Genomic DNA, 22,271 nt, shown 5'->3' with positions numbered 1-22,271 from the left:
GCGCATAAGATTGTGTCTATGTATGTAGTACAGTAACAAAAAACAAAGTCCCATAACTTTTCCAAAAAAAAAAAAAATCTGAAAGAACCTAACATGCATCATGTACAACTACTGTTGTTACTGATCACTTTTGTGAAGTTTCATTAAATTGTGTCAAGGGGATGAGGAGAGTTGGTGCGCACAAGACTGTGTCTACAGACTGAGACAGACAAACAGACAGACGGATGGACGGACAGACAGACAACCTGAAACCAGTATATCCCCCCTTACAACTTTGTTGTTGGGGGGGGTACAATGAAACCTGCATTATGGCTGAAAGGGCCAACAGTGATTCATTTTGCCGTGCATCCTGCATCAAAGACACATATTTTTCACAGGGGACACGTTAATTTGAAATGTGTGCAGCTGCGGGACGCAAACAATTTCACTGACATTATGTGTACCTTTGTTTACTTCCTCTAATGGTTTAAAAAGTAGAACGGATGTCGTGGATAATTTTCATGCGACAAAACTATCTTATCACCGTTCGATTTGTAAAGTATATTCTGATTGAACAGTAGTGATTTTTTTTAACCAATCGGTGACGGTCATTTATTTTGTGCTTGGGAGTATTGTTTCCAAAGTACCCGGTTATTTCGGCCAAAATATTTCAACAATCTGATGATGCCGTTGAAAAAACAGCTGAAGTTAGATCCCAAACAGCAAAAACTTTCTGGTTTTTTGGGTCTAACTTCGAGTGAATCGTCGATTACTGAAGAAATAGCACTTCAACAGAAAATGAAGCAGCAGCTGCAAGCACGTCGGAAAATCAAGATAAGAAAAAAAGAAAATTTGTTTCTAAATGGCTCACTCTTTATTTGTGGTTACACTATGATGAAAGCTTTACCTATATTAAAGCAGGACAGACGGCTGTACAGTGTGAAAATGAAAGTAGCTCAGACTGAGAAAGAGCAGTGACTTTTTTCAGATATTATATGACTGACATATTTGACTCTAGTCATAAGTTAAGTTTGTTCACATTTAACAGAAGTTACAACCAAAACTGTTCTAATGTTGTCTTTTCTTCCCTCAATTTTTTCTTTCTTTTTGTCTGTTTTTTATCCTCATCCTGTTTAGTTCAGTTCTGGTGCAGATATATAGGATGTAAAACCCATTAAATCAATCAATCAATCAGTCAACCAATATACAATGTACAGGATGAGAAAAAGCAAACAATTCAAATTTGGGACTTACGTGAGTCCCTTTTTGACTCATTACTCACTGGCTGGATCTCATTGTTTCAAATATGTGATTCCCATGGACTCGTATCTTCAGATTTCAAAATGAATCACTGGGCCAAAAAAGAAAATTCTGCCCATTTCAGGGGCAGTAACTCTAGAACCCATGATGAAATCCAGCCAGTTTTCAAAAGGAACCCAGTTCTTAATTTGACTTAAGTTGTGTGTCAGTGTGATTAAAATTGAATGTAAAATGCCATTTTTATCCTGTTCACAAAGTAAAATTAAGTAACTGTGGAACATATGATTGGATCTGATGGATTCATCATGGAATCCAAGATCTATCGTTGTTAAAGATACTTTGCAACTTTGTATCAAATCAAACCATAAATGATGTCCCTATATGGCTGCAAAAGACAAAATAGCAAATTTTGGCCCTTTAAGAGGCATTTACTCTGGAACCCAAGATGGGATCTGGCCAGTTTTTGAAAGGAATCAAAATATTATGCCAATACAAGTTGTGTGCAAGTCTGGTTAAAATTGATTGCAAAATGTGGTCTCTATCGTGTTCAAAAGAAGTCGTGAACGGACGGACGGATGACAGACAAAATGCAATCACTAAAGCTCACACTGTCACTACATGACAGGTGAGCTAAAAAGTCTAGTTCGAACTGTGTCTTAGACATTTAGACTTGGGTCTGGCAAGGATGAAAAAAGAAATTGATGCCAAGGACATTTTAATACATTTGCATTAGAACTTTTACAACAACATGGCATGCGGTCTGTGCCATTACCGTCTTACAGGGGAGCCAGATTTAATATATTGTTCTCAAGTGCTGAAGCTATATATTTCCTCCAAACAGTAATGAAAGACTTCTTGGAAAAATTCCGTGCTTGGAACCAACTGTTGTCTGCTTTGTTTGACTTGAAAATGACAGGTTCATAATAAATCTGTTCCTACATTTTATCAGTAAATAAAATATGGGCAGGAGTTAGAATGCATAATTCAATTCAATTCAAACGGACATTACAACAGCAGGACAGTGAATGTCATCTATGGTATCACGTGTTCTGTATGTGAAAAGATAGTATACATTGGAGAGACTGGAAGTGCACTTTGTGGACTGTGTGTCAATGCAAAATGGAAAACGGGAGACATTAGTGCAAGAAATAGAATCTACCAATGGCTGTCAATGCAAAATGGAAAAGGTGAGACATTAGTGCAGGAAATACAACCTACCAATGGCTAGTGATAGCTAAAGTAATGACTGGACATGCAAAATGAAAAAAGGGAGACATTAGTGCAAGAAATAGAACCTACCAATGGCTGTCAATGCAAAATGGAAAAGGTGAGACATTAGTGCAGGAAATACAACCTATCAATGGCTAGTGACAGCTAAAGTAATGACTGGACATGCAAAATGAAAAAAGGGAGACATTAGTGCAAGAAATAGAACCTATCAATGGCTAGTGACAGCTGAAGTTATGACTGTACATAAAGGTGTTGTAGGTGCCCTTCTCAGAAAGAAGAATCCAAGACTTGTACAAGTTCATTGTGTGGCACATGGTTTGGCTCTGTGTGCAGGCCAGGCATGCAGAGATGTTACAGCTTTCAGTGACAACCATCACACGGTGAAGAATGTCTACCGATATTTCCAAAACTCTGCTGTAAGATAAACACTCTTCAATGAAATGGAAACTGTTTTGAATGGTTTCTGCTGGCTATCACTTAAAAGTGCTGTCAAAGCCATCTACCATGTATATCCGGCCTTGTTGGCAGCACTTGAAAATGAAGCTGCAAATGGAAGTAGTGAAGCTAAAGGACTATTGAAATGTGTCAAAGTGTAGCATTGCTACTTTAGATACTATTGAATGCTACAAGGTAAGGAACGGAAACACCCTGGATGGTGATGAAATCAGTAAAACTCACTACAAAGGCGTAAAGCTCGCTGATACTCCTCAGGTCTGCATTGGCTTTAATGGATGAACAGTATGCCAAGAATCAACAGATAGCATCAACAAAAATGTCTTGGATAAGGATGTCACATTATATGAATAGAAAACTACAGAGAATTAAGTAAAAAAAAAAAAAAAGAAGACTAAATACATTCAAGAGAAGTCTTTAAATATACATGTTTCATATACACTGTCTAACAATGGATCCATCAATGAATCAGTTGACTGTTTGATAGAATGAAGCTGAAAAGGTACACAAAACTAATACACAGCATGATTACTTAGTAAGAGGAAACAAAACAAGCTTATAAAAAAATGAAGGATTTTTTGAGAATTTCAACATTCTTTTTCAATTTCAAGGACAAATATTAAATTCAAGGAATACATTAAAAAATGTTTTATCATAAATTAATGTGAACCCTGGTAAGACTGTGAGGTAACATAAACAAGAATGATGAAAAACTTTCTGAAAAATTCATAGATATTGTTTTTTTTTTCAAATTCAAGAACATGACTGTATCATATTCAACGAATATTTCAAGGTCAATGAATGTTTTATGATAAATATGAAATGTGAACCCTCATTAGACTTTGGGGCAACACAAGTAAGAATAATGAAGAAATTCCTTAAACTTTTAAGAATAGATTTTCTTTTTCAAACTCAAGGCCACATATCAAAATCAAGAAGAAATATGAAATTCAAGGAAGGATATTGAAGTAAACCCCTTTTTTATGAAACTTAATGCTGGTAGTTAACTCTGATCAGATTGCCAGTCCATATAAGCAAGAATAATGCAGAATTTATTATTTAGTAAACAAAACATGAATAGTATTCAACACAATATATATGACACCCTTGACGAAACTGCAGTGATACAATGCTCACTTGATCATCAATGGATCGAGCATCTGGGCTTGCTCAAACAATCCATGTGGTCCCAGGTTTGTTCCTCTGGATAACCCGAATGTCTTGGTAACTGGAGTATGCTGCTCATCCCCTCACGACATTGCACAACCAGTGTTTTACAGTATTTTCATATATAATATTGTCTAAACTTTAGCCTGCTGGCGGCAAGTGATTTTGCCTTTGAGGCCTGTACATCCGTCAGTATATTTTCTGAGAACACCCCTTTGAATAAGAAGTGGTGCTGCCCAAATTGAATAATGGACCAGTCCATTTTACAAACTTAGCTGGGTAAAGGTTAAACACAACAAAAAATAAGTAAACTGTTAATCAACTGATAATAAAATGTTAAGAATAAACACATGCACAGTTAAACTTTTATCTCTTATTTTTCCTTGAATAAAGAACCAGATATACCGGTAAAGTAGATTTTCTCCAAACCTTGTCACTGGCTCTATTTACTGAGCTAAATGGGCAAGTGTTTTACCCCAGAAAATACTAACTACATACAGGTATCTCCTTGTACATGTACTCATTCTTCTTAGAAAATAGAGATGAAAGCTTAACCAATCATTCAACAGATATCACAGAAAGTTTATATGAACCATTCTTGATGAAGATCAGGCTCAACAACAACGGGTTGAAAATCCTGCTGGTGCTGCTACAGCCTTCTTATACATCAATATACACTTTTTCTTTTAAAAAGAAAAGTTTGCCTTATTTGTATGCCAACAAAATTCAGCTTATGAGATGATTTTGAAATAGGTGAAGTTATATTTCAAATAGATGGACTTTATAAAACTCTGAGCAGACAAGTAAAACTCACCAGGTCAGATATAAATATATGAGCAGGGTTGTTTTTATCTCATGTTGTTGTTTTTTTGGACACTGATAAACCTCAACTTCCTCAAAGAATGGCTCATATGCATTTTTAACAGTAGGTAAATACTAAATTATCAACTCTTAAAGCTCTAACTAAGAACTCCTTTCTCAACACAATGGAACAAGTTTCTAATTCTTTAAATCTTCTGGCTCTTTGTTCCAGTACAACAATTTGATGTACGATGATATGATGTTTTTTTTTTTGTTTTTAGTTTTTTACAAAATGAAATATTTGAAAATAAAATGGAGGTAAGCAACTTTTTAAAATCATAAAATCCTTTATAAAATACCCACAAAAATAATGCTAACAGAATTTATGCTTTACATCTGTTCAAAATCCTTTCTTCTTGATAATTGCAAACAGTGATACTTTCACTTCCAGAAATTATATCCAAATTTCGTTATCAGTGTTTTCCTCGAAAACATGCTCAACATTCAATACAGAATACCTTACTCCAAAGAATTTTCTGTCAGACCTCTGTACTCTTATGAAGACAATTCTCTGACATCTCCTGTTTCAATACACATTCAAATCTCTTTTCAGTTTTTTCTCACATTTTCCACAGAAATGCAATGTCTATCACAAAGACGATCAAATCAGTACCACTGGAGATGTGCACTAGTTGATCCATCCTGCCACACGGGACTGTCTGATTGTATCTCTGCTCGGCACATTGGACATGTTTTCTCTCGATCAAACCATACAGACACACAGTTCTCGCAAAATATATGCTGAAATACAATATTGTTCATAATTACAAATTTAATTATAAAGAAACAAGAGATCACAGAGTGATCTTGGCGCCCACCAATGTGCCATTTTTGTGTGTTCCAAATTTCAAGACTTACTGATTAGCTCAAGGTCAAATTTCATTTCCGTACACAACACTGTGCATGTGGTCTAAATTCCAAAGCTGTAGCTTGAGAAATGTGAAAGTAGGTCACTAGATCAATTTCAAGGACAAAGTGGTTTGTACACAAAACTATGCATGTGCATCAAGTTTGAAGACTGTAGTTTGAGAAATTGGAAAGTAGGTCACTAGGTCAACCTTAAGATCAAAGTTTATTTCGGTACACAAAACTATGCAAGTGGTCCAAATTTGAAGGCTGTAGCTTGAGAAATGTGAAAGAAGGTCACTAGGTCAAAATCAAGGTCAAATTTCACTTCAGAACACCAATCTACGCATGTGGTACAAATTTGAAGCCTGTACCTTCAAAAAAGTGAAAGTAGGTCACTAGGTCAATGTCAAGGTCAAAGTTTGTTTCGGTACACAATCCTATTCATGTGGTCTAAATTTGAAGCCTGTAGCTACAGATATGTGAAAGTAGGTCACTAGGTCAATCTTAAGGTCAAAGTTCATTTCGGTACACAAAACTATGCAAGTGGTCCAAATTTGACACCTGTACCTTCAAAAATGTGAAAGTAGGTCACTAGGTCAAAATGAAGGTCAAATACAAAACTATGCATATGGTCCAAATTTGAAGCCTGTACCTTCAAAAATGATAAAGTAGGTCACCAGGTCAATGTAAAGGTGAAAGTTTGTTTCGGTACATAAAACCATGCATGTGGTCCAAATTTAAAGGCTGCAGCTTGAGAAATGTGAAAGTAGGTCACTGGGTCAAAATCAAGGTCAAATTTCATTTTGGAACAAGAAATTATGCATGTGGTCCAAATTTGAAGCCTGTACCTTCAAAAATGTGAAAGTAGGTCACTAGGTCAATGTCAAGGTCAAAGTTTATTTCAGTGCACAAAACTATGCATGTGGTCCAAATTTGAAGGCTGTAGCTACAGAAATGTGAAAGTAGGTCACTAGGTCAAAATCAAGGTCAACTCATGTCAAGGTTCATCTTGCCACTCAAAACCATACATGTGGTCCAAATCTGAATGCTGTAGGTTATTGACAAGAAGTTTTTAAAAACTTTTCCCTATATAAGTCTATATGAACCATGTGACCACCAGGGCGGGGCCATATTTGACCCTAGGGGGATAATTTTAACAAACTTGGTAGAGAACCACTAGACGATGCTACATTACAAATATCAAAGCCCTAGGCTTTGTGGTTTGGACAAGAAGATTTTCAAAGTTTTTCCCTATATAAGTCTATGTAAACCATGTGACCCCCGGGGCAGGGCCATATTTGACCCTAGGGGGATAATTTGAACAATCTTAGTAGAATACCACAAGATGATGTCACATACAAAATATCAAAGCCTTAGGCCCTGTGGTTTTGGACAAGAGGTTTTTCAAAGTTTTTCCCTATATAAGTCTATATAAACCATGTGACCCCCGGGCGGGGCCATATTAGACCCCAGGGAAATAATTTGAATCATCTTGGTAGAGGACCACTAGATGATGCTTCATACCAAATATCAAAGCCCTAGGCTCTGTGGTTTTGGGCAAGAAGATTTTCAAAGTTTTCCCCTATATAAATCTATGTAAATTATAGAAATAAACAAAGGGCCATAACTTACTAAAAAATTGTTGCACCAGTGTGATTTTCAGAGGGACACAACTAGGGTACCAATACATCATTCTGACAAAGTTTGGTAAAAATCCCCCTAGTAGTTTCTGAGGAGATGCGATAACGAGAAATTGTTAACGGAAGGACGGACGGACGGAATGAGGGACGGACGGACGGACGGAAGGACGTCGGACCACGGACGCAGAGTGATTTGAATAGCCCACCATCTGATGATGGTGGGCTAATAAAACACAGTGACAGGTCCTTTTTGTTGAACAAACTTTCTTACCTTATCCCAGTATGACCAAAAATACTTCACTTTTGTTGTCGTTTGTTGGTTTTGTTTTGTTATACTGACACAGCTCAGATCATCTGGTGAGTTTTAAAGAAGACTCACAAGTGCTCTTCTTCTTCAGCACCCAGCTGGATGGCTTCTTCAAATGACAATCCCAGCTGAGCACAAACCCATAGAAGTAAGGGGCAGGTAATTTGAAGTCAGCGACCTTAATAACTCAAGTCATAGAGATGGGAAGATGTGTGATCTACACTTTTATCTTTACCAGACAACACATGTAGATTTTCGAAATTATTCCGACATACTGGACAACCCTCTCCACAAGAAATTTTGGTAAACTATCCAGCAACAAACTGTACACCTAATTTTTACAAGGTACTGTAAAAGCAGAAATTTTTGCAAGGGTTTAAATTTCGCTATATTTGCGAGGCCCTTAATATAGCGAAAATTAATTCTCATGTGAATATTCACCATTAGTATAATTCAAATTCAAGTAGCATACAATTTTTACAATTTTGTGATATTAAACCTCAACAAGAGATCACAGAGTGATCTTGGCGCCCACCAATGTGCCATTTCTGAGTGTTCCAAATTTCAAGACTTACTGACTACCTCAAGGTCAAATTTCATTTCCGTACAAACACTGTGCATGTGGTCCAAATTCGAAAGCTGTAGCTTGAGAAATGTGAAAGTAGGTCACTAGGTCAATGTGAAGGTCAAAGTTTGTTTCGGTACACAATCCTCTGCATGTGGTCTAAATTTGAAGCCTGTAGCTACAGAAATGTGAAAGTAGGTCACTAGGTCAATCTTAAGGTCAAAGTTCATTTCGGTACACAAAACTATGCAAGTGGTCCAAATTTGAAGGCTGTAGCTTGAGAAATGTAAAAGTAGGTCACTAGGTCAAAATCTATTTCGGAATACAAAACTATGCATGTGGTCCAAAATTGAAGCCTGTACCTTAAAAATGTGAAAGTAGGTCACTAGGTCAATGTAAAGGTCAAAGTTCATTTCGGTACACAAAACTATGCATGTGGTCCAAATTTGAAGGCTGCAGCTTGAGAAATGTGCAAGTAGGTAACTAGGTCAAAATCAATGTCAAATTTCATTTTGAAACACAGAACTACGCATATGGTCCAAATTTGACACCTGTACCTTCAAAAATGTGAAAGTAGGTCACTAGGTAAAAATCAAGGTCAAAGGTTTTCCAGTGCACAAAACTATGCATGTGGTCCAAATTTGAAGGCTGTAGCTACAGAAATGTGAAAGTAGGTCACTAGGTCAAAATCAAGGTCAACTCATGTCAAGGTTCATCTTGCCACTCAAAAATATACATGTGGTCCAAATTTGAAGGCTGTAGCTACAGAAATGTGAAAGTAGGTCACTAGGTCAAAATCAAGGTCAACTCATGTCAAGGTTCATCTTGCCACTCAAAAATATACAGGTGGTCCAAATTTGAATGTTGTAGTTATTGACAAGAACATTTTAAAAGCTTTTCCCTATATAAGTCTATATGAACCATGTGACCCCCGGGGCGGGGCCATTTTTGACCCCAGGGCGATAATTTGAACAAACTTGGTAGAGAACCACTAGATGATACTACATTACAAGTATCAAAGCCTTAGGCTTTGTGGTTTGGACAAGAAGATTTTCAAAGTTTTTCCTTATGTAAATCTATGTAAACCATATGACCCCCAGGGCGGGGCCATATTTGACCCTAGGGGTATAATATGAACAATCTTAGTTGAAGACCACTAGATGATGTCACATACAAAATATCAAAGCCCTAGGCCCTGTGGTTTTGGACAAGGGATTATTCAAAGTTTTTCCCTATATAAGTCATTATAAACTATGTGACCCCCAGGGCGGGGCCATATTTGACCCCAGAGAAATAATTTGAATCATCTTGGTAGAGGACCACTAGATGATGCTTCAAACCAAATATGAAAGCCCTAGGCTCTGTGGTTTTGGATAAGAAGGTTTTCAAAGTTTTTCCCTATATAAATCTATGTAAAATATAGAAATAAACAAAGGGCCATAACTCACTCATAAATTGTTGAACCAGTCTGATTTTCAGGGGGACACAACTAGGGTACCAATACATCATTCTGACAAAGTTTGGTCAAAATCCCCCCAGTAGTTTCTGAGGAGATGCGATAACGAGAAATTGTTAACGGACGGACGGAATGACGGACGGACGGACCACGGACGCAGAGTGATTTTAATAGCCCACCATCTGATGATGGTGGGCTAAAAACATAGTCAAAATTTCAAATTCGGTAAATTTCGACCCAGTGAAAATATGTGCTTTTATAGTACTCCCTCATATTGTACTTACTTTACAAGACAGCATAACAGGATCCTGGTAATCATCCTGACATATTGGACAATTCTCCCCACGAGATTTAATCTCCTCAGCAGTAGGCTGTACACCAAATTTCTACAACAAACATAACAGCAACATTTAAAACAAAGTGAAAAATGAATGTTTTCCCTCTTAAATCTTCATATAATCAATTAACCTTTACCCTGCTAAATTTCTAAAATGGACTCGTCTATCATTCAATTTGGGCAGTGCCATTTATTTTTCAAAGGGGTTTTCAATGAAAGATTACTGACTGAATAGCGAACAGTGCAGACCATGATTAGCCTGCACAGATGTGATGCAGGATGATCTTGGTCTGCACTGGTCACAAAGGCAGAATCACTTGCCACTAGCAGGTTAAAGGTTAAAAGTACACTAAAAGACTGGTCATTATTCAGAACTTTGTGACAGGTGACATCGTTGACAAATATAGGTAGTTAGTATCCCCAGATGCTGCTTTGATACACTTTCAAATGTCACAATCATAACCTTTGACCTTGAAGTGTGACCTTGACCTAGGACCTTGTTGTACACTTTGCACATCATCTTCTTGTGGAAAATCATAATGATTATTTTCCTTCAGTTGGCCATGAAGGTTTTTATTACTTGTCATAAAAAATCATCTCCTGCACTGGTGAAGAGAGAGCTAACAGCTCTGCTGTGTGCCAACGACTGTCTGGGAGTGCTTGATATAAGGCAATGTGCAAGAAATGTCAAATATTTCCATATTTTAGTAAAAATTGGACACAAAATTTTGTTATCGTTCAATTTTAATAAAACTTTACAAACAACATGAAGTAAATTCCTTTAGCTCTGACAATCACAATAAGATGACACTAAAATCAACAGCTACATTAAGAGGATACTGATGCTGGCGGCTGTCTGTTTATCAGGTCCCAGAAAAGTCAAGGATTACTACTCACTCTCAAGAGTGTACCAAGTTTCAAAGCTATAACTCACAGATTTCAAATTTAAGTGGACCTAAACAATAATTTTATCAAAGAAATTCCATTATCTTCAAGTTCAAATGGGTCACAATTCAGAAAAAATGCAAGTGGGAGTTATGGTTCTTGATCAACATACTTATCTAACGATGATGAACAAGTCTGCAAAGTTTAAAAGCTATTGCTTTCATAGTATTCAACCAAAGTCAACAGCAGAGTATTGCTGGCAAAATTTATCAATCAAATGTACATTTTAAACAAGAAATTTTAATTTTTTAAGTACAAAAAGTGACATAAATACTACAATATACAAGCATGAATTATGGTTCTAAGCCATTCAATCAAATCATGTATCTAATGATGATAATTGAGTGTGCAAAGCTTCAAAGCTATACCTCTTACGGTTTTGAAGCAAAAGTGGACGTACAAAAAAATCGTAACCAAAGCTGTTGGGGATGTCAAAGCCAACAATCATGTGGCTACAATGCCACAAGATTTTGTTTTAAAAAAATCAGACAAACTAAATTGTACTTACTGTATCAACCAGAAGCATTTTGAATGCCTTGCTTATTTTAAAATATTCTAGGAATAAAGCCCATCCCTGAAACACAGAAAAAAACAAAATCAAACCAGTCAGAACTGGAAAAGGTAATGTTTAAATATTTCTCCTTTTCACTTCATATACCAATCAATATTTCAAAGCTTTTCAGTTTTTAAATCATTTTATTATAAAAGCTTCTTTTACTGCTGACTTGTGAAGCAAAAGATGATACAATTTATAGACTAAACTTACACAATATTCTTTTATCACAGATGTTAGAAATTACAAAGCCTATGAAAGGTCCAGACATAGGAATGTATTATTATTACATATATTGATCAAATGCTTATAAACAACACAAGTCAGTGGTTCCGTAATTAGCAGGTTGAACAACAATGCAAGACATTTAGTTCACCATAGTCACTGTGGCCGGAACCTCTACCAGCTTTCTGTGCAGGTGAGTTCTTCAAGATGGTGCCGTTTCCAGCAGTATCTACCTAGACTGGAAGATGGAGTGGTAAATATGGCACCTATGCTATTAAAGCAAAAATAAATTGTTCCACCTTTTCTATGTGGGGACTTTGATCACTACCTGTGTTAAAACTTATATCTTCACCTTTTTCAGCTGTTCTTACATCTGCTCATTTAACCTCAATACAAAATACTTCTCTGTGAATCAATAACCATATATATTTTTTTTTGTCCAGTTTTAAGCCAAATGATACAATTTAAGTTGTGTAGTGACTTTCCAGCTTTTGATAGTTAGGATAGATTACAGGACCAAAGTGCCCTTCAGGGAATTATTTCAGAAACAGGCAGGCACCACGGTAGAGCCACCAACCTTCCGTAAGCCAGATGGATACCTTCCTCACATTAAAGAAATCTACTCTCTAGCAGGTCTTGGACAAACTGCAAACTGACAAGAGATTCAAATTCAGCAATATAATGGTATAAATTGTACTTACTTTTAAAATTAAATATATCACAGCTAAAATTGCAGAAAATATAAGTTTTCCCGACTTTGGTTGATCATACAAGAAGTGGACCCAAGGTGATATAGGTAATGTCATCCTAATGGTCTGTATGACAATCTCTATAAACATATACAATCTACCCTAAAACAGAAAAGATAACAAATTAATGTATAACTATATATGAGCCATGCCATGGGAAAACCAACATAGTGGGTATGCGACCAGCATGGATCTAGACCAGCCTGCGCATCTGCGCAGTCTGGTCAGGATCCATGCTGTTCGCTAACAGTTTCTCCAATTCCAATAGGCTTTAAAAGCGAACAGCATGGATCCTGACCAGACTGCACGGATGCACAGGCTGGTCTGAATCCATGCTGGTCGCATACCCACTATGTTGGTTTTCTCATGGCGTGGCTCATATATTTTAGAAATAGTACTTTACTTAGTTGCAGCATTTATAACAACCCTAGCTTAATCCCACTTTCTTTTAACTTGATACATCTTCCTTAAATTCAGTTTGTTTATTAGCAGGCCTTGTTTTAAACAGTATTTCAATATGCATTATGCAAAAGTGCAGATTATACATGGGTCTCTACAGTACTTTAGTTACATAACTGATGTATGCCTAGATTTCTGACAAAGTTGTGCTACCTCCTTTCCACTAAAAATATGACAAATTATTAACATTATGATCATGATAAAAGAATCTATAAAGCTACAGTTATGGGTCTTCTACTCACTTCAGTCTATCAACAATTCATTAATTTCAATTCAGCAGTAACTGTTGCAAAGTGATTTTTCGAAAAGCAAATGTGAGAAATAATGTACAAAAGTCCAGACAAACTGAAAACTATTAAAGTTACAGTTCCAGCACTCTGTCTTACAAGTTTTTCCTACTAGTCTGCAATCTATTATTATCATGATAACTTTCTTTAAATTCTTTCAATGATTTTGAAGTCCAGACAAAAATTTGAAATCTAAAATATAAATAATTCAAGAGTTATGGTTCTTGCATTCTGCTCTTCCTCTCACTGAAATCTATCATTAAAAGAAGTCTCATCTCTTTGGCATTACATGATGTCACTTTCGATTTGAATAAAGGTATAAATAATTCTCTGTGTACCTTTTTCTTCTGGCGAAGGAATAAAGATGGTGTTATGGCAACAAGGCATTTAATTATAACAGCTGCATATCTAACCACATGATCTGTTATCATGGTAACCCAAAATAAATCAAACAAATCTCCCTGCCAGTTGCTAGGTAACCGCCAAGAAAACCTGAAATTGATGATCAGTATTTAAAAATTACTATTCAAAACAGCAGCTACTGTCTAATTCATCAATTTTGTTATGGGAGTTATTTTCTGCTTTTTAAAAACAAGAGGGCCATGAAGGCCCTGTATCGCTCACTTGACCTATTGACCTAAAGATCATCAAGACAGTTTCATTAAGATATGGTCATAAATGTGGCCTCTAAAGTGTTAACTAACTTTTCCTTTGATTTGACCTGGTGACCTAGTTTTTGACCCCATATGACCAAGATTTGAACTTGAACTAAAGATCATCAAGATTAACATTCTGACTGTTTCATGAAGATACAGTCATAAATGTGGACTCTAGAGTGTTAACAAGCTTTTCCTTTGATTTGACCCGGTGACCTAGTTTTTGACCCCACATGACCCAGATTCAAACTTGACCTATAGATCATCAAGATTAACATTCTGACTAAGTTTCATAAAGATATAGTCATAAATGTGGCTTCTAGAGTGTTAACAAGCTTTTCCTTTGATTTGACCTGGTGACCTAGTTTTTGACCCCACCTGACCCAGATTTAAACACGATCTATAGATCATCAAGATTAACATTATGACCAAGTTTCATTAAGATATGGTCATAAATGTGGCCTCTAGAGTGTTAACTAGCTTTTTCTTTGATTTGACCTGGTGATCTAGTTTTTGACCCCACATGACCAAGATTCAAACTGGATTTTGGGATCATCATGAGTAACATTCTGACCAAGTTTCATGAAGATGTAAATGTGGACTGTACAGTGTTAACAAGCATTTCCTTCGATTTGACCTGGTGACCTAGTTTTTGACCCCAGATGACCCAATATCGAACTCATCCAAGATTTAATTGAGGGTAACATTCTGACCAAGTTTCATTAAGATTTGGCCAAAATTGTGACATCTAGAGTGTTAACAAGCTTTTCCTTTGATTTGACATGGTGACCTAGTTTTTGACCCCAGATGACCCAATATCGAACTCGTCCAAGATTTTTATGAGGGTAACATTCTGACCAAGTTTCATTAAGATTAGGCCAAAACTGTGACCTCTAGAGTGTTAACAGTCAAATTGTTGATGACGGACGGACGACGACAGACACAGGGTGATCACAAAAGCACACCATGAGCACTATGTGCTCAGGTGAGCTAAAAAATATAAACAAGAGCTGTCGGATGACAGTGCGCTCGACTATTCGAAGAATTGATTGAAGAATGGGGTCAAAATATTTCCATAGATTTTCAGACAAAAGAAAAAAATGGATTCAGCAAAAAATGTTCCTGTATTTGTGGAATTCGATTAGTCTTGCACTAAATGGCAATGTGTGACCATGATGGCAAATATGTTATTAAGTTATATGTTAGGCAAAATATGGACTTGTATGAAAAATTTAACTAATTTCCAAGTCCAAAAAGGGTCATAATTCAGTCAAAATAGTTGACAGAGTTATGTACACTTGCCTACAGATGGAAATCATGTTGATATACTAGTGTTTAAAGTTTCAAAGCCACAGTTCAAATAGTTTTGACAAAAATTTCGAAGTCGAAAAAAAGGGCCATAATTCAGCCAAAATAGTTGTCAGAGTTATGTACTCTTGCCTACAGATGGAAATCATAATGATAAACAAATGTTTAAAGTTTAAAAGCCATATGTCAAAATAATTTTATAGTCTTGACAAAACATGGACATATACCAAAACAGAACCAATTTCCAAGTTCAAAAAGGGCCATAATTCAGCCAAAAAAGACGACAGAGTTATGTACTCTTGCCTATTGATAGAGACTATAATACTGAACAAGATATAAAAGTTCCAAAGCCATTTGTCAAACACTTTACACAAAATATAAACTGGTACGAAAAACTTAACCAAGATTTCTAAGTCAGAAGGAGCCATAATTCAGCCAAAATTCTTGATGGTGTTATGTACTCTTGCCTACAACTGGACCTGGTGATGGTAAACAAGTGTTGAAAGTTTCAAAGCTTTATCTCAAAAGACTTTGTCAAAATGTAGACTGGTACGTAAAACTTAACCAAGAATTCTAAGTCAAAAAGGGGCAATAATTCAACCGAAATGCTTGATGGAGTTATGTACTCTTGCCTACAATTGGACATGGTGATGGTAAACAAGTGTTGAAAGTTTCAAAGCTTTATCTCAAAAGACTTTGTCAAAATATGAACTGGTACGAAAAACTTAACCAAGATTTCTAAGTCAAAAGGGGCCATAATTCAGTCAAAATGCTTGACAGAGTTATGTACTCTTGCCTATAACTGGACATGGTGATGGTAAACAAGTGTTGAAAGTTTCAAAGCTTTATCTCAAAAGACTTTGTCAAAATGTGGACTGGTACGAAAAACTTAACCAGGGTGTGACGCCGACGCCGATGCCGTGGTGAGCAGGATAGCTCTACTTATTCTTCGAATAGTCGAGCTAAAAATTATAGTCAAATAAACAAGTAAAAATTATAAGCTCTTCCATATTGTAATACTGATACTTTGGATTTGCCTGCTGCTCCATTTGCAAATACAAGCAAAAAATAAAATCATCAATGACATTACCCTATCGACTGTATCAAAACCTACCTAGACTTTTTTAATCTGTACTTATCACAATATTTACATAAATTGTATACAAAAATATATCAATTTTGTTCTTCGATTCAGAAGAAAATCTAAACATTAAAGGTAAACCTTACACTTTCCAAAGTTGTTGATCATCGAAGAACCAATAAATACCAAATATCTGTGCCGACAGGAACACTATCAACCAGACACAGGATATCAGCACTTTACCATGACCATGACTGTCCTAGAGAGAAAAAAACATGATTGTTTATACAACACATTCATATCCCTCAAAATTGGGGAAAATATTATTTGGTAAAAGTGGCCTTCCATACAAACTTATTGGAATGCACATTTTTTAAAAAGCCTGTTGTATTTCATTAGAAACATGAACTATCTATGTCTTTTACTAATAAGAACTTAACCAAAAATAAAACAATGGCTAAAATCCACAGCACTGTGGGGTATGTTAATTTAACTGCTTGGCAAAAAGAGAGCCAGTGACTGAATTATCAAAAACGATTAACTTTAGTTAATATGCTAGAGATTAACTAAACAATATTTTTAAAAAGGCATATACACATATATTCTTAAACTAGCATGATGGTACATATTTTACTTACCCTTAGTGATGTAACATGAACAATCTCAATCATTCGCAAATTGGCGTAGTAAAACACCAGTGATAGGCCTATAAACACAAGAATACCTGAAAGCAAAAAACAACAGTTTTTAGATGAATAAATAGCCATATAAAATGTGTTTTCTCCCCCATAAAACATGCTTCTCTGTACAGGTAGCCTGGTGGTGCAGTGATAACACCTCTTATTGTCAATCCAGTGTTTAAATCCAGGTCTGGGTATTGCAAATTTCTGAGATGTTTTAAGGTGTCTTCCATCCAAAGGGCAGTGTCTGACCATACTTATTGGACAAAGTTACCCACAGGTCAAGCCTGTCTTCATAAACTTACCTGCACTGACTTCAAGTTCTGCAACCACTTGTACTTATACAAGTCACAATTTAAGTTATTTAACTTTACTTTATACTTAATGGTTAAGGTTAAACCTGTATCCATCCAACATTGCAGAAGTTTACATTCAGCTACAGTCATCGGCTTCAACTCGCAGAGAACCTATGACTGAACTTTACTTAGCAGTTTGACTTGTACATAAATCCGTCTCTCAAATAAATATCTGCACATGTCAGAAAGCTGCTACTCTGACCTAATCACCTCTTAGAATAAATGACTGTTTGTGAGTAATAAGCAGGAAGATAGCATGTTTCAAATACAGTTAAACTTTTATTAAGCAGTCAGCCAAAGGAGCAAAAACATCTGGCTGCTTAAGATAAATTGAAAACTAACTGTACCAACCAGTGCCACTGTATGCAACTACTAATGAAAGCTGGCAGTTGTGGAGCATAATGTAAGCCATGTTTGAAATTTGTTGAGGTTTAGTGAACAATGTTAAAGGAATATAGAAATTTGTAAACAGACTGTTTATATGACAATTCTAAGGTATAACAAAGCATTTACCTAATATATGATCAACCATCAACCGTAGGAAAAGAATGACAACAAAAGCTGCTGAGCCAAGTATCACTTTCCAATCTATTGGCTGTGGTTGTCTCCCTTGTCTGTGTGTGTGTCCATGAGCATGTGCATGTTGGTTATCATCTGCAGGAAATCCAATATATACATGCGATGAAAATAAATGAATGAACAGAAGTAAAGCTGAAATCAAACAACTTGACAATAACAGTAGCAATGCGGCTGTAAAAATCCCATCACATTTACTTGGATTCAGTATTGTTATACTTTCTGATCCTTTGGAATTCGATCTTACAGTCAGTCCATTCAATATCTTTGAAATAGAATTAAGCCAGTGCTAGGGGGCATGAGGGGAATTGCACATTCTATTACCTTTCATGAACACAGTCAAACTGAGTCTGCTATTAGTCTGCTTAGTTACATTTTATGTCTCCAAAAGTCTATTATATATCTTTTGTGCAACAGCTTATCAACAGAACGCTACAGGAAACATTTCATGTACTTGAGGATCAAATTCAAGACCTCTTAAATCTTGACTTTTGCACTAATTACTGAGTTTATCAAAGAGGTTTTGTATATCAAGTTTACATACTTATGCTACTTTACCTTCAGCAGTATCATTATGAGCAATAACTTCTTGTAACTGAGCTTCCAGATCTCCAAGTGCGACATGTTCATCCTCAGTGTGAATTCCAACGTGCTGGGTCCCATTTGCGCCTGCATTACGATCATACAGATGCTGTAGGTAGGGGTTTGGATGGTACTCTGGCTGGGGACCAGCACCAGGTATGACCCCTCGTACAACCTGTCAAGTATATTATAATTTAATTTTTCGTGTAATTAATTTGTGAGGAACCTCCTAACAAGTTGAGAAACATAATAATTATGAGATGTGGACTTGGCAGACATGCTTCAAAATGACATGTAACTGCTATTTGCAGGGAGTTTCATTAAATGCCAGTGAGAGGGGGTGTGGATTTCCCCCTCCTATTGTGGTCTCGTAACCCAGGCTTCTTTTCCTGTATCAAGTAAAGTTCTAAATGTGAGGACCCTTGGACACCCTCTATTCTGCAAAGTCCACCTTCTACTTTAATAATTAACAAAACACCTGATTTAAAGTGTACTGCAAAAGAAGACCTACACTTGAAATACTGCAGATCATTCAACCAAAACTCTTCACTTTGTCTTGCAAAAAACAGTTTCATAAAAACTTAACTAGCAATTTGGAATTTTCATCTGCATTTCACAGTTTGCTAGCTTAAATTCAAACCTCGACTATGGTACATTTCTTGTAGTTTATAAATTTAAAAAAAAAAAAAGAATCATTAAAACTGGCTGTCAAAAATTTACCATCCTGCTTTTTGCAAATTCAACACCAGCCAGTGTAACAGTGTTTAATCTCTGCATTACTATGAATTAAAGAAGTCTCTTAAATTAATGTACCTTCAATCAAATTACCTAATGTATAACTTGAAACAATTTTTATCAGTCTTTAAAGTCCCAGTGAGTTTAGTCTCCTTAAGATTACATTGACACTGTAACAATCAAGCCTCTTCAAACTCTCGGTACCTTCATTACACATATCTGCACATCTTACCTTCTTAATCTTAACAATTCCAAGGAAGTATTTTAAAAGCACATATTTTTTGCTGGTTCAAAATTGCGTGATTTTGAAATGTTTACTATATTTGCAAGGTTTAATATTCATGAAATTGTAAAAATGGTATACTACTTGAATTAGCATTATCTAATTAACAAATATTCAAGGCCTTCAAGTGGGTTATCGCCTGATTAACCACGGTTCAGAGTTCAGATTCATAGGAATTGTACCACGAGGTTGTAAGCCCGAGTGGTTTAATACTGAAGCATCTGAACGATGAACCATGGTAAATCAGACGATAAAATAATCACAAGAAGACCTTGATTGTTTTCATTGACATGCTCATTGATATATTTTAATAAATATTATGCTGGAATTCATTTACGCAAGGAGTAATGTATCGGACGTCATGCGGTAATTTGACGTAATAATTGATGTCATAATGCTCTCTTACCGGTCTGCGCGTCAACCGCTGTTTATCGAAGAATATACAAAGCTTGATTTCCTTCTTTGTTTAACTGGAAATCAAATCGAGCTATGTTAGAATGGTAAATATTTACGTGAGGATTAATTTTCACGAGATATAGGCCTCGCGAATATAGCGAAAATTAAACACTCGCGAAAATTTCTGCTTTTACAGTAAATTTTCTTGGCATAATTTTCAATCTAAACAGCAGGAAGCTTTCTTACTCTCTAATGGTTGAAAACAAAACTACCTGTCCTAGCTGCTGCTGTACTCTTTGGTTACCGAGGGTTCCAGGTAAGTTGTTCATGTTGGAAGGTAAATCCCAAAACACACGCCGCTCATTACCATTACTCTCCATTAAGTTTAGTTTCCTTCATGAAAAGTAGAAACAATTTATTATCATATGAAATCATTGATTTTCACTGGAGACTAATTTTTGTATGTCAAAATTGGTGGCAATGAACATATTGAAAAATTCCACCCCCAACAGTGGGCAAGTAGCTTTAAATGGGCCAACTCCTTTCACTTCTGCTGCGTACAATGAGAAACTGGCTGGCATACAGTCATGCTTTCACATTAAGCAGCCGACTAGGTATTTGTTAGGTTTCCTGGTACCTTTCACTTCTGCTACGTACAATGAGAAACTGCCTCGCATACATGCTTTCACATTAAGCAGCCAACTAGGTATTCATTAGGTTTCCTGGTACTGCACAGGTAAAACTGGTATACATGAAAGTGCCCAAGTGTTTTTTAATATTGAAGTGTCTATCAGCACAAAATATTTGCTTATTCCCACGAAGGTCATGCCGATTATTTTTCTTATTTGAACAACTGTCATGCTGATTAGTATCATTATTTGCACAAAGTGCATTTTGATATTGTTTCTATTTTTTGATGTAAGGTATATCTTAGTTAAAAGACTATTAGCATTATGTTCGTTGTTCAAGATATTAAAAAATAGACATTAATTAGATATCAAAACAACACCACAACAAACGATAATTTGAAAAGATGGCTTAATTTTCTTGTTTATGGGTAAAAACTATTGATGTGACCATTCATTTTCTTGGATATATCATTTCCTATCCAATGAGTATTGCTTCATTCCATAATTCTGAAAGAAGCTGTTTTCAAAAAATCCAGCTGACACTGGTAACTTGTGGTAAGTATTACCCGCAGAGTTTTTATAACATTTTTTTGCTGCTATATCTTGCATATAGTCATCAATTTAGCATGAACAGTATCGGGCTCAAACAAAAATTAAAAGTATACTGAATTTGTAGAAAACTGCCCGATGAAGGTCAGTCTGCAACTGGTCATTTTGAAAATATTTATAAACAAGCAGTTTATGAGTCTTTCTTTTCCAATGGAGACCAAATAATTGTGTAGTATGTAACGCCAGCTGACTGCTTATTTATTCAACAACTTGTTTACAAGACGTTGTTTTTGCACTGGCACATGTTGACAGTTATCGGAAAGTGTCAAAGATTAACTGCGTTGCTGATTGGCTGAATACTATCGCATCTAGTTTTACGCATTTGATTCGCTGTCACAGTTCTAGCAAAAATCCCAAAAGTACCTGAAGTAGGCTGAGCTTAAATTATGCCATCGGCATGTAATTTCAACTCATTTTGCAAAGTGTCAACAGTCTGATTTGGGGTAATTTGCGTGTGTGGATAAAAAAAGGAAAGTCAGGTTGCTTGAATTTCAGTTCTTTATGGACGGACAATGTATTTTCTGTCACGAAAGCATTGTACCCGAGGATTTTTAAAACTTGCATGCAAGTGACGTATTATACCTGAATTATGTGGATTTTAGCGTGAATGGGAATGCTGGACTGTCATGCTAGTAACAAAACTAATCGGCACAACAGTCATATGGATAAAGAAAATTATCAGCATTGCCATCTTGCGGATAGTCTTATACTGCTATATCCACAGGATTCCAGTCTTACAACAAACAAAAAACAGGTTGTTGCCACTTTCTAAATTTTAAAGCCCCGCGAAATTATGTGACAATAGAGTAAAACACCACAACAGAATCGAAATTAGACTACAATTTATAGACAGTGATATAAATGCAAGTTAATGACTACAAAAATATTTGTACTGTTGAATAAACATTTACAAATGAAGATTTTTTTCCTATTTTCGGTTTCCCAGCGCCAGGTCACGATATTTGCGAATATTTCACTACAGTACACATAATTTTAAACCGAAGTAAAATAAAAGAAGTAGTTTTAAAGCCCTTAATAGAAATATTAAAAAATAACTT

At 35.9% G+C, this 22,271-nt stretch overlaps 1 protein-coding gene across 2 annotated transcripts; it reads right to left on the bottom strand.

Annotated features, from left to right (window-relative positions):
• Positions 1-3,961: 3,961 nt before the first annotated feature.
• LOC123534030 (RING finger and transmembrane domain-containing protein 2-like) lies at positions 3,962-22,198 on the bottom strand. 2 transcript variants are annotated; one of them, XM_053519831.1, is made up of 11 exons: positions 22,125-22,198; positions 20,248-20,368; positions 18,538-18,736; positions 17,917-18,057; positions 17,006-17,091; positions 16,514-16,626; positions 13,661-13,814; positions 12,529-12,678; positions 11,558-11,623; positions 10,052-10,153; positions 3,962-5,691 (listed from the first exon to the last, which is right to left on the bottom strand). In XM_053519831.1, the coding sequence occupies exons 2-11, from the start codon at positions 20,353-20,355 to the stop codon at positions 5,557-5,559; spliced, it is 1,254 nt and encodes a 417-aa protein (XP_053375806.1). In that variant the 5' UTR covers positions 20,356-20,368; positions 22,125-22,198; the 3' UTR covers positions 3,962-5,556. The 2 variants fall into 2 exon arrangements, with proteins under 2 accessions (XP_053375806.1, XP_053375805.1); XM_053519830.1 differs by having other exon boundaries at positions 22,107-22,135.
• Between the last annotated feature and the right edge of the window lie 73 nt (positions 22,199-22,271).

The sequence above is a fragment of the Mercenaria mercenaria genome, chromosome 12, assembly GCF_021730395.1.
Source record: "Mercenaria mercenaria strain notata chromosome 12, MADL_Memer_1, whole genome shotgun sequence".
Lineage (NCBI taxonomy): Eukaryota > Metazoa > Mollusca > Bivalvia > Venerida > Veneridae > Mercenaria > Mercenaria mercenaria.
This window is presented reverse-complemented; position numbering and strand designations above follow the sequence as displayed.

Coding starts and splice junctions, on each gene's coding strand:
- LOC123534030 (XM_053519830.1), bottom strand. Junction 12,679..13,660: donor TCCTTCGCCAGAAGAAAAAG/GTACACAGAGAA, acceptor TTTCTGTTTTAG/GGTAGATTGTATATGTTTAT. Junction 10,154..11,557: donor AAATGCTTCTGGTTGATACA/GTAAGTACAATT, acceptor TGTTTGTTGTAG/AAATTTGGTGTACAGCCTAC.